The sequence below is a fragment of the Peromyscus maniculatus genome, chromosome 9 (assembly GCF_049852395.1).
Source record: "Peromyscus maniculatus bairdii isolate BWxNUB_F1_BW_parent chromosome 9, HU_Pman_BW_mat_3.1, whole genome shotgun sequence".
In the NCBI taxonomy this organism is placed as follows: Eukaryota; Metazoa; Chordata; class Mammalia; order Rodentia; family Cricetidae; genus Peromyscus; species Peromyscus maniculatus.
In genome coordinates this window covers 6,432,976-6,448,191 of record NC_134860.1, presented here as the reverse complement: position 1 = coordinate 6,448,191, position 15,216 = coordinate 6,432,976, and the positions used below count along the sequence as shown (strand labels likewise).

The 15,216-nt window shown below is 44.2% G+C and overlaps 1 protein-coding gene and 1 long non-coding RNA gene across 4 annotated transcripts in view; both read right to left on the bottom strand.

Annotated features, from left to right (window-relative positions):
* Positions 1–6,413: 6,413 nt before the first annotated feature.
* Positions 6,414–8,924, bottom strand: LOC143267140 (uncharacterized). The gene is made up of 2 exons (XR_013042053.1): positions 8,177–8,924; positions 6,414–7,225 (listed from the first exon to the last, which is right to left on the bottom strand). It is a non-coding gene; the product is annotated as an uncharacterized LOC143267140 (long non-coding RNA).
* A 3,003-nt stretch (positions 8,925–11,927) lies between these two features.
* LOC121826757 (disks large homolog 5-like) overlaps positions 11,928–15,216 on the bottom strand; it is a 150,129-nt gene continuing 146,840 nt past the window's right edge. For all 3 annotated transcript variants that reach the window (XM_076544262.1, XM_076544263.1, XM_076544261.1), the window contains 2 exons: positions 12,896–13,024; positions 11,928–12,237 (listed from right to left, as the gene is read on the bottom strand). In XM_076544262.1, the coding sequence (XP_076400377.1) occupies positions 12,045–12,237; positions 12,896–13,024 (322 nt within the window). In that variant the 3' untranslated portion in view covers positions 11,928–12,044. The remainder of the gene's footprint in view (positions 12,238–12,895; positions 13,025–15,216) is intronic.

The window sequence follows — 15,216 nt, the reverse complement described above, 5'->3', positions numbered from 1 at the left end:
CAACAGCATGTTCACCCTACTTTCTTAAACAGCCCAGGACTAACAGAGCAGGGGTGACCCCACTCACAATGGGCTGGTCCCTCCCATGTTAATCAATACTTAGGAAGATGCTCTACAGGCTTTCTTACACCCTGATCATAAGGAAAAATTGAGAAATATGGCCCCCTCCTCATGGAACCCTAGATTTTGTCATGTTGTCATAAAAAGGGACCTCACAATATATAAGCTGTGGGATGTAAGTGCCCACATTCACACACACACACACACACACACACACACACACACACACACACACACACACACACACATAAAACCCAGCAAGTACAGTGTTCTAATTTGCTTTTCTAAAACTTGAATTGAAAAATGTTAATACAATAAATCACCCATTTGTGTGGAACTTAATAATCTGACATAAATGATCTATGGTGGGGCAAAGGATACTAAAAGTGGAAAAAGAAGGAAAATCCAGAGATAATTTTAAAGAGGGAAAATTAGGGAAACATGCCATATTAGAGAAACATGTCATATAACACTAACAAAATACCATAATAGAGTTATATAAGCAGTGAGGTATGGTTGTCAGAGTAGATATTGCAATAGATTGCAGTGTCCAGGAACTTTGTACACTGGGGAAAAAAGAGATACAGGCTGGCAGGAGAAGAATGGACCATCAGAGCATGTCCTGAGAATATGGCAAGTTCTAGACAGATTTCTATTGTTATAATAAAAGTAAAAATTCAATTTAAAAAAGTGATGAGTTTATTTACCTCACAGGTTACAGTCTATCATCAAGGGAAACCTAGGCAAGATCTCAAGACAGGGGCTTGAAACCAGAGGAACACTGCTCACTAGTCGGCTCAGCTACCTTTTCTCTATGGCCCAGGTTCACTTGCCTAACGATGGCTCTACCTACAGAGGGCTGAGCTCTTCTCTGTCAATTAGCAATCAAGAAAATGCCCAAGAAGCATGCCTGCAAGCCAGTCAGATGGTGTCAGTTCCTCAACTATGTCTCAAATAGACAGCCGAGAATAGCCAGAAGCAAGCCAAAGGCAGAAAATATAAACTTCAGCTTATTGCAAAGAAAATTGACCCTCCATGAATAGGATTCTATGTCCAAAGTGAAATTTCAATTGTAGGAAGAATAATTTAATAGAATTTATGGAGAAAAAATGAAACAATATTTAAAATAATGAGTCACAATAAGCCCAAGCCACAAAGGAAAAGTTGGTAAATATGACGATTGAAGCCTCTTCTAGAGGCTTCAGGGTGGACATGTGGAGGGGCTGTGGCATGACCGCAACTTTAACCACCCTTCCAGTGTTTTGGTGGAGGAGTTCTTATCAGAAACCCTACCACTTACTACAGAGACCAGGTCCCAAATACAAGCCTGAGTCAGCAATTGGATGTCAGAGTTTATGTTCTAGAGAATTGGAGGAGTCCATTCTGATTGATGATTTAGGGAGGCAGCATCCCATTTTCAGAGCCCTGGATGTTGAAAGCTTCTAAAGCAGCACCAGGCACATTGTCTATTGTCATTATTCTTGATGGCACACACTGCAGTGCCCACACTCAAGATGCTAGTGTCAGTGGTGAGCTCTGCAATATGATTTGGCTCTGGAGTATGATTTATTACCTGTTACTTCTGTCTTCAAACCCTGCCTCTTTGACACTCAATAAACTTCAAATCCTAATAAACAATCTTTGCTTTGAAAACAATTGATGATTTGTACTTGTTGTATATATTGAAGACCCCACAGAAGTCTTCGCTAGGCCGTATTGTTGAAGAGAGAGTTTTAGGCTTTTTTTGTTTTTTGTTTTTCTCTTTTGTCTTTCCTTTTGCGGCTACATGGAGTGAGCAAGAAGGGGTCTGGAGGATTTCAAGTCCAAATTCATGTGGCCTGAGGAACCCCACTCTTTCTGACAGGTCCAGTATGTTTGCTGTGAGAGGCCTTTACCCGTTCTGTTCAAAGAGACCCATTTGTCCCTCTTGGACCCCTTTCCACTACAGACTCTACCACACATGTCATACTTATTTCAATGTCTATTCTCCAATTGTATAGAAAGGCCAGAGACTTGTAACTGGGTTTCTAGCTCATCCCCTACTACCCAGGAAACCAGAGACAGGTATTTATTCCTATTTCAGCCATCCATGGCCATAAAGAGGCCAATAAAAATCATCATAACCATGGGATCTATAGCTGACTCAGATGTACCTTTTGATTATTGTCACTCCTTCCTTTCACTCTCTAAGGGATCCATTTGTTCATGAATATTAGTAAAGAGCAGAATACTACTCTGATGACTATTCTTAGTTGTCAACATGAATACATCTGATATTAACTAAAACCAAAACATACAGGGCACACCTTTGGGAGATTTCTGCTTAATTTCTGCTTAACCTACTAGAAGTAGGAAGATCTACTTCTAGTCTGGATCTTTGACATAGGAAATCACAACTTTAATTCTGACGTTTAATCCAGATATAGTCTGGAACACTCTTCCTGTAAGCCTAAAGAAGGACATGGAGGAAGGAAGTTTTTACTCTTTCTCTACTTGCTCTCTCCTTGTTAGCACATCCATTCCTTCACTGGCATTAGAGCCTATTCCTTTAAGATTCCAGCATACACTGCATACCAGTAGAGACATCCAGTCTTGTGAACTAAGCATCTACTGGATTATTGGACTTTCCATTATAGCCAGCTATCATTGTATCGGCTGAATCATAGCCTGAAAGTCATTCTAAAATAAATTTCCTTTGTAATAGAGAGAGCTACAGTTTATAACTTCTGTTACTCTAGCGAGCCCTGACTAATACACCAGGCATGTAGAGAAGACATTCTAGAGTAGTTTGTGTCTCAGCTATGTCACAAATTCCCAGTGGCCACCTTCCCTTAACCATTCTTCAGGTGGTGCTTTGGTGTCGGCCTTCTTGGTTCTTAAAACATCTCAGCAACAAGAGTAAAATAGCAAATGTCCCAAATCTCTCAATTGGAATGCATAGTAATATAATAAAATGAGTGTAGCAGATGGAAAGATTCTAGGGTAAGTGATAAATAGAAAGCCTTAGGAATAGAAAGGCTTAGCTTTATTGGTCCATGACCATGTACCTACACTTTTATTAAGATCATAGGACAATTTCTCAGAGGTTTGTTCTCTCCTTCAATCATGTGAGTCCTAGGAAAGGAACTCAGGTCTGTAGGCCTAGGAGCAGTTACCTTTGCCCACTGAGCCGTCTCTCCAGCTGATCACATCATCCATGGAATTGATGAGCTTTGCATCTGTATTGATGTTGTGTGTGTATATATGCCTTTTATTCATAAAGAGTAGATCATTTCTATGCTTGATTGACAGCACCAGTTTGTTATCCCACAGGATTACTTCCTCCACACATTAACTCTCTGATTCTCTGTCAGTCTCAGAAGGTAGATCGGTCCAGGGGAGCTTCCCAAAAATAAAGCAGTATCTGGAAGAAGCCCTTCCTCTGTACACAGTGCGATCATCTGTGGTGGAAGAGCACCATCAACCATCCCTCTCCTTTCCTAGCCTTGTACAGACATGCTCCTCATGACTGGCATGTCACTCTGGCTGGTCTGAAGCTTACTCCCAACACTTACCTGGAACATCCAGAGGCACCATTAACCACAACTCCACCACCAGGAATGTCTTATCAATTCTGCATTTCATCAGATGGCCCTAATATGCATTGTCATCCAGGATGAGATGTGAGAGGTCTGCTCTAACCCTGATAATAAGTGATGCTCGAGCAGGATCTTGAACCCACCAATGCCTTGAATGAATGCCTGGCATCCTAAGACAATTACAATGCCTACATCATATGCTTGTCTCTACAGGTCTCCTGAAATGGTTGGAGCTGATTCATTCAAACTAACACAGCATACATAAGTAAATGGACAAAAGTCAAGTGCAGGGTCTCGTGAGATGGCTGGTGCATTTTGAGTATTTTCTCTCCCAAAGGACCAACAGAGCAGCTAAAAATCCTCTTTAACTCCAGATCCACATGGAATCTGATGGCTTCTTCTGGCCACTGGTAGAATTGCATGAACATGGTGTACAGCCCTGTGGCAGGCAAAACAACCATAGATATAAATAAAAGAAATAAATCTTTTTAAAAAATTGCACCAATTCACAGTTAAGGACAAAAGCACCAAAAAAAATAATGTCCCAACATATCTTGTAATTCATTATGTTTGCAGTCTGGTTATCATTGATACTATATTCCAAGGAAACCGTGGGCAGATAGCTCTGGTTTTCCTAATTTCTTTTTTTATTTTAAATATTTTATTATTCTCTGTTGGTTTCACATCATGCTTCAAAATCCAACTTTTCCCCTTATCCATTCTTTCACACCTGAGCTCTGCCTTTAAAACATCCCCCCCCAAAAAAAAACAACTAAAAAGAAAACTGAAAACTCAAATTTTAAAAAGAAACAAAGTCTCAGCAAGGAAGATTTAGTGTGACCCTGTGAGTCACACAAAATACCCTTTAGTACATACATCTTTTCTTTAAGTGTTTCAGGCCTCTCTGGTTTCTCTACACTATAGATGATGGACCTTCACTTGTGGTCCTACTCTTGGATATCCTAATGATGTCTTGTGTCATAGAGATCCTGAAGCTTTAGATCTTCAGAAACTGGGCCCTTTACCTGCTCCAGCAGTCCATGGATAAAGAAGTTAGGGTGGGATAATTCATAGCCATGGTTCTGGGCTGGTGTTACCTGGGATGATCCGACTGCCAGGTTTCCTTCATCTTCCACACCCCAGCAAGCTCTCCAGCACTGTCCCACCTAGCTCACCCCATGTAATGGGCAGAATGGAGATAGGCCAATTGTCCATTCCTCATGCACTCGAATCTGACTTACCCACACTCAGAGCAAAGGAACAGCTCTAGTGTTTTGTGAGATGATGTGCCAAGTCCACAAACCCAATTGCTGCAGCTGCTGAGAGGCTGACCCAGCTCTTCTGTTCTCAAGCCCCAGATTCCCACTCTCCCACCAGCTGCAGGTGGCATTTGCTCAGGTGAGGAGGGCATCTTTCCCTTGCCCTTTCCTACACAAAGCAGAAGAGGGTGGACTGAGTTCTTCTGCTCTCAGAGCCTCAGGGCCAGATCACTGACACCACAAACAACAGGGTCAGCTCTACTGTGCTGCTCAGTCCAGGTGCAGAACCCACTCTCCGCAGTACTGCAGTGGGTGAGGGGCAGGTCCAGTTCTCACTAGCGCTAAGGCCAGCGATGAGTAGGGTTAACTCTTTGCATCCCTATCCTGTCTTCAGCAGTAAAAGGAGCCACTCACATCAACATAGACCAAGTCTATGGCAGGGCAATGGACCAGACAAGGCCTTTGACAGCAACCTACGCCTGGAGGACACCAGGGTCCCTGGTGGCAGCACAGGCCACTCAGATCTATATGGCCCCAAAGAGAACACAGGCCTTAGAAACTACCATGGTCCTAGGTGACAGCCCAGACCCCTCCCTACATCTGTGTGAGCCTTGGTGGCTGTACATGCCATAGATATGAACACAGATCCTGGTTGTGTTTGCAACATGCATACAGATATGTTCCCAAGTTTTAGCACAGGCCTGGATACCACCATGGCTCTGCTTGGCAATGAAGGTCACACAGATTGGCAGGGACCCAGCAGTACCACATCCCATGGTGGTAGCTCAGATTCTAGGCACTGTCTTTGATGGCAACAGGGGCCTGAGATATCAACACCGACCCTGGCTACAGCAGGGCCATGGCTCCAGACATGCCCCTCAGTTACAGCCCTGGTCCTGATGTCATTATGGTCCTAGGTGGTGGTACAGGCTTCTAAGACACATCTGTCCACTTGGGGGCATATCCCTTTGACAACAACATGGTCATAGGTGGAGGCCAAGACTGCAGGTTGCTGCCAGGCCCTCACTGGCAGAGGATGCATGGGTATCAACACAGACTCCAACAGTTTGTCAGGGCCATGGACAGGATATGGCCCTTGGCAGCAGACCAGGCATGGATATCATCATGGCCCCAGGTGGCAAGCAGGCTATGGATTTCTTTCATAATCCTTTAGTAAATGTTTTCATTTCCTGAGAGGCTTTATAGCAATACTGTTGTTTTTCTAATTCATGTGGTGCACATGATCACATCCTGACATGGGTATACAGAATGCTATAGCTAGGGTGAATAAATATATGACCACAAGGATACAGTATGGATACTTTTTCCATTACGCAATGGGAATCCACGGAGTTGACAACACCATCTGCATCCAAAGACCTGTGTAGCCCTAGCTTCCTGAGAACCCACTGTTGTAGCTCAAGCTGGGCACACAAGTGATCTGATGTTGCAAGAGATTCTGGGGCTTACTAGAGTGAGACATCACACCTGACCAAAGAAATTGCTTCTAAGTCAGAAAAGTTCAAAATCACTTTATTATTAATAAAAACTCAGTAATATTACTCAATATGAGCTTAAAGAAATTAGTCAATAAACAGTGAATATCTTAGTAAAATACCTAAATAACAACAAGAACAAAAGTAAGAACAAATGAATAGCAAAAGCTCAAACCATAACAAAGAAAACCAAAAATCCCAAAGCAAACAAAACCCAACCAAAACCAAACAAAAAAATTAAGGTCACAAGCATTCTTTCAGTGCACATTTTGCAGCAGAGACCTACAGTCTGTGGCTGGCCTTGGAAACATGGTAGGAAGGCAGTCAGCGATTGTAAAAAGCTTTTTAAAAACTAGTATAGCCATGCCTCCTTTGGGTTTGTATGTCAAGTTCTCACAGAGACTAAGAATGAGACCTTTCTAGAGCATTCGTTGTACCCCTTGGGAAGCTTTTGAGTTCACAGCTCTAAAGGAGTGTCTTCTGAGGAGGAGGAGGCCTTGATCAGAGAGTATAGCAGGTCATAGGTTCAAGGCATCTGTGGTTTCTTTGGCCTCCTCAGTTCTCCCAAGATCTGCTGTATGAGAAGGAAAGGCATTCAGACACAGAACCAGCCTGACTGGGCCACAGGCTAGAAAAAAATCAAGACCTATTCACACTGGAAGCCAAGGTCAAGAGCCCCCAGCCTCCCACCAATGCCATCTTTGCTGAGGGTGGATGCATTGGTGGCTCACTTGCCTGTGAGACTTAGTGCTCCTGCTGCAGCAGCTCTGTCTGCAGGAGGCTCTCATCCTGGGCTGTGGCCTGTTCAAACTCATATTGGTGATGGTCTAACCTAGAGGAGGAAGGCAGTTAGGTAACAGGCCTGGTAGGGACCTGCTATGTCAGCTGTTCAGCCTGAACCAGCTCTAGTCAGCTGGACAGTCCAGTGTTACCTTTCATCTGAGGTCATTTCCTGCATTTCCTAAGGGAGGAGGGTCAGAATGGACCTGGACCAGGATTTGATTCTCAGCTTTTAAAATATACCAGAAGATGAACTGAGAACTACACTGTGCTGGGCATGATAATCAGGACTTTTCTCCAGTTGTCTAGATAAATTATTTTGACAGAAAAAAAACAACAAAGTAGCAATGTCTGAATAAGAGTAGAGGGCATATCTACATGAATCTGATTAGATACAGGCAATGAGTGTGAGCCACCTGAGAAACTGAATGTAGACACTCTAGGGGAGCCTACAATAGAAAAGCAGTGAAGGATCTGATTATTGTTAAAGAGCAGAAACTGGCCTCAGTTCAACTCCTCAACTCCTAAATCTTCTTATAATAGAAAAATCTTTTCACAGGAAACAGATTCACACAGTAGTGAGCCAGTAATCTGCAGGAGTGTGCTTCATGTAGATCTGCCCAAAGGCAGGAACTTCTCTCTAAAGGTGATGTTCTGGAAGGAAAATAAAGTGGCAGGAGCACACACTGTCCTCCACAACTAACCCGCCCCCTGCTAGGTTGAGGACTACCATAGGGAGATTTGTGTGGAGAAACAGGGGACACTGAGAAGATTCCAGAGAGCTCAGATGGGAGTAAGGGGTAGACACTCCCCAGAAACACTAAGGATCAAACATAGTGTTTCCTGGAGAGGTTCTTGTTGGCCAGGCCAATACAATATCCTGAGGCATTCTTTCTCTTGCTGTGGCTTGGAGCTATTCAGATAGTGGAAATCCCAAAAAGACAGAGATCCAGGGACAGGTGACACACATGGTTCTAACTTCTCTCCCAGCTTGGGCTCTTACCTCATCTCAGAGACACTGAAGTGATGTTGCAGCTTTTCTGCCAAGTCCTCTTCCTGGGTGACCAGCTCCTTCTGCTTCAGCAGGTCCTTCAGTCTTTCATCCAGGCTCTCTTGCTCCTGTTCATGAGAAGATTGTGTTCTCAGTGGAGGCTTGCTCACTCATATGCACACACATAATTTCATGAACACACACAAGTACATGTATGCACACATACAAGCACACTATAATGCAGTAACATGTTTAGCTTCACAGTTAATACTAACATAAGGAGCAACCACCAGGGATACTAATGAAAACAAGGTAAACCTGTTGGAAGAGAGAAGACAGTGAACATGGGAGAGAGGCAGTTCAGTCAGTGAAGAGCCTATTTGCAACCTAATGCAGAGACAGGTGGCCTCAGGGGTCCTTGTCCGTTAACTAACCCTGCTTAGGAAGTTCCCCAGGCTGTGCAGTATAGGAATGTTCCCCAGCAAAGGACTACTGGATGGTCATGGACAACCCCACTGGTCTTATTCACTGTTTCCCAGTTCCCCCAACGTGAGCAACTTCCTTCAAAAAGGGCTCTCTGTGCTACAGGTTGCTTAACTTTGGACCAAAAGCAAAGAATCTCAGGAAACTAGAAAATGTCCATAACCAGCATCCAAAAGAAACAGTTCCTTCCTTTGAGGTGATTGTGCCATGGATGTGTTTGAGTAACAAATGGCTGACTAAGTCAGTGCCAAATGATTTTATGTATTATTTTGTGCTGAACAATATTCCATTTAAGAGCCTGACCACATTGTACTGTTTCACTCTTTGAATGATGGGCATCATGAAGCTACACTCAGGAAAGCTGATAAATCCCTGAGACCCCGTAGTTTCTCTGTGGACACTGACTTCATGTTCTGGCATCACTGGGTCACCTGGGAATGCAGTTCAACTTTCTGAAGACTTGTGTGTAGCTTGTTACTGTGTTGTACCATTTTACAGTACCAGCAATGTCTGAGGGTCCTCATTTCTCCAAACCCTCCATTAGGATGATTTTAACTCAGAATGAACAACTTTGGAGAAAAGCAGTTACTGAGTGCTGCAGACCCAGCATATAGCGTGCCCAATACCCTCAGGATTCTAAGTGGGGTGCACTGAGACAGCCCCATTCTCATACCACATCCTGGCTAGGGAACTTCTGCTGGACTGAGATGCAGCTTGAAGCACACTGCAAGTCAGAATCTCTCAACGACTAACATTCAGCCTAAGTTCCAAGGCCAAGGTTAACCGAGCCCAAGTTAGGGAAAGGGGAAAAGCAAGTGGTAGCAGACAATGTGGATGAGGACAAAACAGGATACAGAGAAGACACAGCAAGCCACCTGACCATTGAGTGTGCAGTCACCATTCACCCAGAGCAGAGAAGAGACACAAACCCTCACCCAGCCTATCCTGCCTCTCAGATACCTTGATTTGCCACAGTGGTCTCCTCCTAACCTCCATGTACTACATTCCTTTGGTTTGCTCCAAGGATTTCTTTTCAGATATATATTTTTGTCTCTACAAATACCTGAAAATCACTGAGTTATAGCAGCTTTTGTGTCCCTTTGTTCTAGTGAGCTAGGAGGACATGGAGAAAGATGGGCAGCAGCATACAATATTTGATGGATGCCAAGTGAGGGGTCACAGTACTTTTTCAGAAAAGTTGGTTCCATCATCATTAAAAATGTGTAAATATGTGTAAATGAACATACCAATATAGATAAACACACATACACACACACACACACACACACACACACGAAGTTACAAATCCACACATACAAACACACTTGCACATATAAGCAACTGAACTTGCAAACACACTCAAATATTTACCCCTATACATACAGGGAACATGGGCACATACACACATACACACTCAACCACACATGGTCACATACACAACCCAAAGGAGCACCTCTGTGCAAGCAATAGACAGTAATCACACACAAACACACAAACACATAGAGAGATGCACAGAAAATCACAACACACAATATACAACAACCCCAACACACACACACACACACACACACACACACACACACACACACACACACACTTCCTGAACCTAGAATGGTCAATGAGAGAGGACTGTTGCCTTGCAGCACCTTTTCTGATGCATATAGAGGTAGCGGGTCCTCTATGCTGTCTACAAGGCTCTTAGACTCAGCAAGGCACTGCTACCCCGGCCTGCACTTAACTTTTCCTTGAATACATTTTATCCATCACAAAACCCCCTGACTCCACATTTTCCAAGTTCACCCATCATAGTCTCTTCACTCAACTTATCCTGGCTCCTCCACAGATGACCTTGATAACCCAAGAGAAAGAAAGTGACACATGGTCAACACCAGGAAGTTTTCAACAGAAGACAGTGTATATGATATGAATGCAGTGCAATGTCAGTCAGAAGGAGGCCAGTGACATCACCTGCAGTGCTTGTCAGGAACCCAGCACTCTGCACAACTATGAGAGGGAATCTGTTCTGAGACACAGCCATGCACATGATATAGTCAGCAACACAATGTCAGCAAGGAGATGCACTGTGGGAATCTCGGTTGAGAAACCAGAGACAAACCAGACATTTCCTGTGGTCTTAGCTCTGTGCAGTGAAAGCAAAGAAGCCTGCTATTTATTGTTAAAAAAAAAAGCTGTAGTGTTTGATTTTGTTATTTATTAAAAAACACATTGGTATCAAAACAATAAAAGTAAATAAACAAAAGAGAAAGCAAATATATCTTTCCTCTTTCTGTGTATATTTAAACTTGTAACATTGGATAAGACAAAACAAGACAGAAGGTCTACCTTGGAGGACAGGAGATCTAAAGAGAACTGGGAGCCAGATTAGCCCAAACAGAAAATTTCAGGTTCAATGAAAACCTGGGCTCTAAGGGAATAAGGGAAGAGCAACAGATGACAACATGGGATTTCATTTTGTAGCCTCTGAACCTACAAACCGATTTACACATTTACACAGGCCTGTATAGATAACACACAGACCACAGAAATAGGAAGTGAGCAGAAAACAATGGTGAGGGCATCATGCTGTAGGAACAGTTGAATTAAAAATATGCACATCAGGTGTTTCAACTGAGACCCACAACACTGCTATCCATCCTTTGGAGACTAAAAATTCCTAAGAGAGCCCACAAGTTCTTCATGCTATGTTGAGTTGATAGCAGAAAATGTTTTCTTGAAGCTTCAAATCTGTCACCCCAACCCTCAGCCTGTCAAAGGCCTTCCACATCTATGGTCAACCATTCAGTTCCAGACTGGAAGCTCCAGGATGGGAGAACTGTCCAGCACCATGCCTAGAAAAAGGGCTGAAAAGGGGGTACTCAGGCATCTGTCACTATGAACCAAGAGCTTGGCAAAAGGAAGAGAACACATTGGGATGCAGGAATTAAGGAGAAGACCACATGCCACACAAAACATTGACAATGAGAACCACTCACTTGGCACTGGCAATGAGCTCTAGTCCTTGCAGGCTGCTTCCTATCTGTGATCTCACATGACCCTTGCAAAGCAAATGAGCCACAGGCCACTGACATCATCAATGAAAGCTTTGTGCTGTTCCCTAAGGAGCTCCCTGCATAGCAGACCTCTGATCCTAATGACATGTAGGTGGATGATATGTGACTGAACCAGTTCTCAATGAACTGCAGCTTCTAGCAGAGCAGGAGGTTTCCCTTGCCAATTATCCAGATTCTTGCAAGAGGCTAACTCTCTAGAATGACTCGGGAATGATCACAGAAATCAACAGTTGGATGGTATATAGGTGGGGGTCTGGATGAGTGTGGATGGTATATGAGTGTCTCTATGTTTATGGTTGGACAGGTGGGCACCTGCCCCTGCTGCCTCAGCCTACCTGCTGCTGCTCAGCAGAAGGGTCACAGATGACCTCATGAGCCTCCTTCAAGAGCCTCTTCAGCTCCTCACAGGACTCTTGGATTTCAATCTGCTCCTCCCACAGCAATCTGTTCTTCAGTCTTAAAACATGTATATTTTCCTTCAGCTCAGTGCAATCTCGGAGGACCTGGCCGTGGAGGTAACTGAACAAACACCAAAACATGGTGAGACCCAGCCAGCCTCCTTTGCCATTCCTACCCCCAAGTACCACCCATGCTGAAAAGTCCCAGACCCCCAGAAAGCCCAAGAATGAAGTTCTCAGTAGCCAAGCAGCATCACTCAGATGCAAGCCAAATCCAGAGAGTAACAAAATTGCAAAAAGATTCAAAATACTTCTGAAATTCCTGATGCCAAAAGAGATCCTGTGCCTCTGAGAACAGGGTCCAGCCCACACCTGTGCTTAACTGTTCATGACATTGGGAAAGCATCAGCAGGTTGAGGGCAAACACTGTCAGAAGGATAGAAAAAGCCCCAACCAGAATCAATTCTGTCTATGGCTACCATGGAAACAAGCTCTGGGAAGCCCTGGTCAGAGCCACAGAAGTACTAGGATACCTGACAATCCCTTCATGGTGCAAACCATTTGTTTTTTATCAAGGGGCTGCTGAAGCTGGCAGGACATTGCTTGGAGGAGAACAGTGTCTTTTCACACTTAGCAAAACTGAGTCCAAGAGGCACAAGGCCAAGGACCACATGTCAGGCTGCTTGCTAAGAGGCAGATAGGCAAGAACCAGAGCTCTCACATGAGTCAAAGAGAAACATGGCAGAATCAGTCTCTCCCAAGTTAAATCAGGCACATACCTGTAGGACACATTCTCTTCAATCAGATGTTTGATCTTGTTCACACCGTCACTTATTTCCATTGGCATTTTCTGTAAGTCCAGCATCACCTGCTTATGCTCCTTTTTCATGATTTCAAAAGAATTCAGCCTGTGGTAGGGCATGGCCCCAGGAGAAAAGGACCCCATGAACACAGGCCTCAAGGATCATATGGAATCAGGCTATGCTCTGGACTCCTCAGTGCCATGGAAGACACAGCCTGGCACTTATACAATAGGTCCTCCTGGTGCTTATTAAACTTCCTATCATGTCCCCAGGCCAAAAGAAGAAGGAGTTATCCACGACTATATGAGCACCCTCAGTGGACTTGGAGCTATAGATGATCTCTCTAAGGAGACCCCAGGAGTCTGTGCCACATACTGGTGCCACCGGAAACCTATGGTGACATTTTCCTGTCTTTACAACAGGGATTCTTATGCCTAGCTGCCTATATGTTACACAGAGGACCAGAGCATTCATTGAGCATTTCAAGGGAGGAGTCCCAACTTCAGGAAGGCATTATACACTTCACAAGGGATTCCAATGTTCCACCAAAGTAAGAAGAGTGGCCAAGACGTGAGCTTGTCAAAGTGAAGCTCCCTGGTGTCATCACTGGCATCCCCTGGAAAATGTGAAAATGGCAAATCCTCAGGCCCTGCCACAGACTCTAAACTCCCAGGAGTAACACACACACACACACACACACACACACACACACACACACACACACCACATAAAAATAATAATTCTCATGAAATACAGAGAGTTTGCACTGTCTCAGAGTATAAGGAGGAGCCAAGAATAGCTTTAGGCCTTTACTTCCCACATACACAAACATTCCACATATAGTCAGGATGCCCATGAAATGCAAAGAGTTAGAACAGCCTCAGAGTATAAGGAGGAGGACAAAAGAGAAGCAATGATAAGCACCAGGCCTTCCAGACACAAACTGAGATGGATGAATGGGACCAGGCCCCTCCAGGATTTTTAAGCACACATCATCCACTCATCAAGTACAAAGACTCATCACAAACTCACAGGACCTAGCATCTCCCACAAGCCAACACCTGCCAAGGCCTCTTGAAATGCATGTTGAGAGCTCACACACTACTGTCCCTATCCCAAAACTGTGATACAGGCCATAGGCTCTGCTTTTCATTTGAATGAATAAGAATAGCCTGTGTCCCAATCTCATACCTACCAAGGTTCCAAATTCTGTGCACTCAGGAAAATTTGTTAAGCACCAGGACACCCCGGAGCTTCAGCCTCCTGTTCCTCAGGAAAGCTTAGGTAGACACTGTGGGGTCAAGATGGTCAGCAGAGAACTGCACATAATGACTACCTGTTCTGCAAATCCTTGTCTAAAAACTGCCCAGGATTCCATGCAGTTCAATGTGCTCGTATGTTGTACTCTGTAGCTGAAGGGTTAGTTTCTCCAACTTTGTCATCTGCTTCTCCTGGTCTATGGAGGTGGAGGCTTGGGTTGGTGTCTTCCTGGTAGTCCCTGCAGGAAGACAAAGCAAATTGATCTTGTATACTTGAATATACATAGGGCCAGGAGAATCCATGCTAGTTCCAAGAGGAAGTACGAGGAAGAGGAAATGTTAGGTACCCATTGAGCGCGCCAAAGAGTAGGCCACCTATCCTCAAATAGGTACCCATGAGCTAAGTATCTGTCCTCAACCATCATGGATAGGCATGTGCCTTTCTCTCTAATGCAGTTCCCTGGACCTGGAAGATATAAGATAGCCCAGCCATATAGATTTGGAGGACAGTGTCAGCTCATATATGATGTGGTGTAGGTAAGTCCTATTGTCCCTAGAGCTTAGCAGTACCAAGTCCTCATCCCATGTATCCAGGACAAAGTATGGGAATGACTGAAAGTTTTCTGCTTGGCCAGGGGAGTTTCCCTCCCTTCTTATTGGCATCAGATTCCCATGGAAACTGATGGAATCCACTAGGATGAAGTGCAGCAACACCCTACCCAGAGAAGGACACCTAATTAGTCACCACTTTGTTCCTGCTGGCCCTTCCTTTCCACTCAGAATGAGATTAAGTATGTCCCAGAAAGGTGCTGCAGGCTTGAAAATCCATGGCTCTTCCAAACTAACTATCAGAAATCGTTTAATCTGGGTCTGCTCTTAGGGAACCCAGGGAAGCAGGATAAGTCCATTGCTTCCCAGAAATTCACAGATGCTAAGCCCCACTCCTGGAAGGCCCAGCTCAAGCTCCACCTCCTCCAGAAAGTTCCCAAGCCCTGCTCAGGACTCACAGTGCCTTCCCCAGAACCATTTATTACTCCA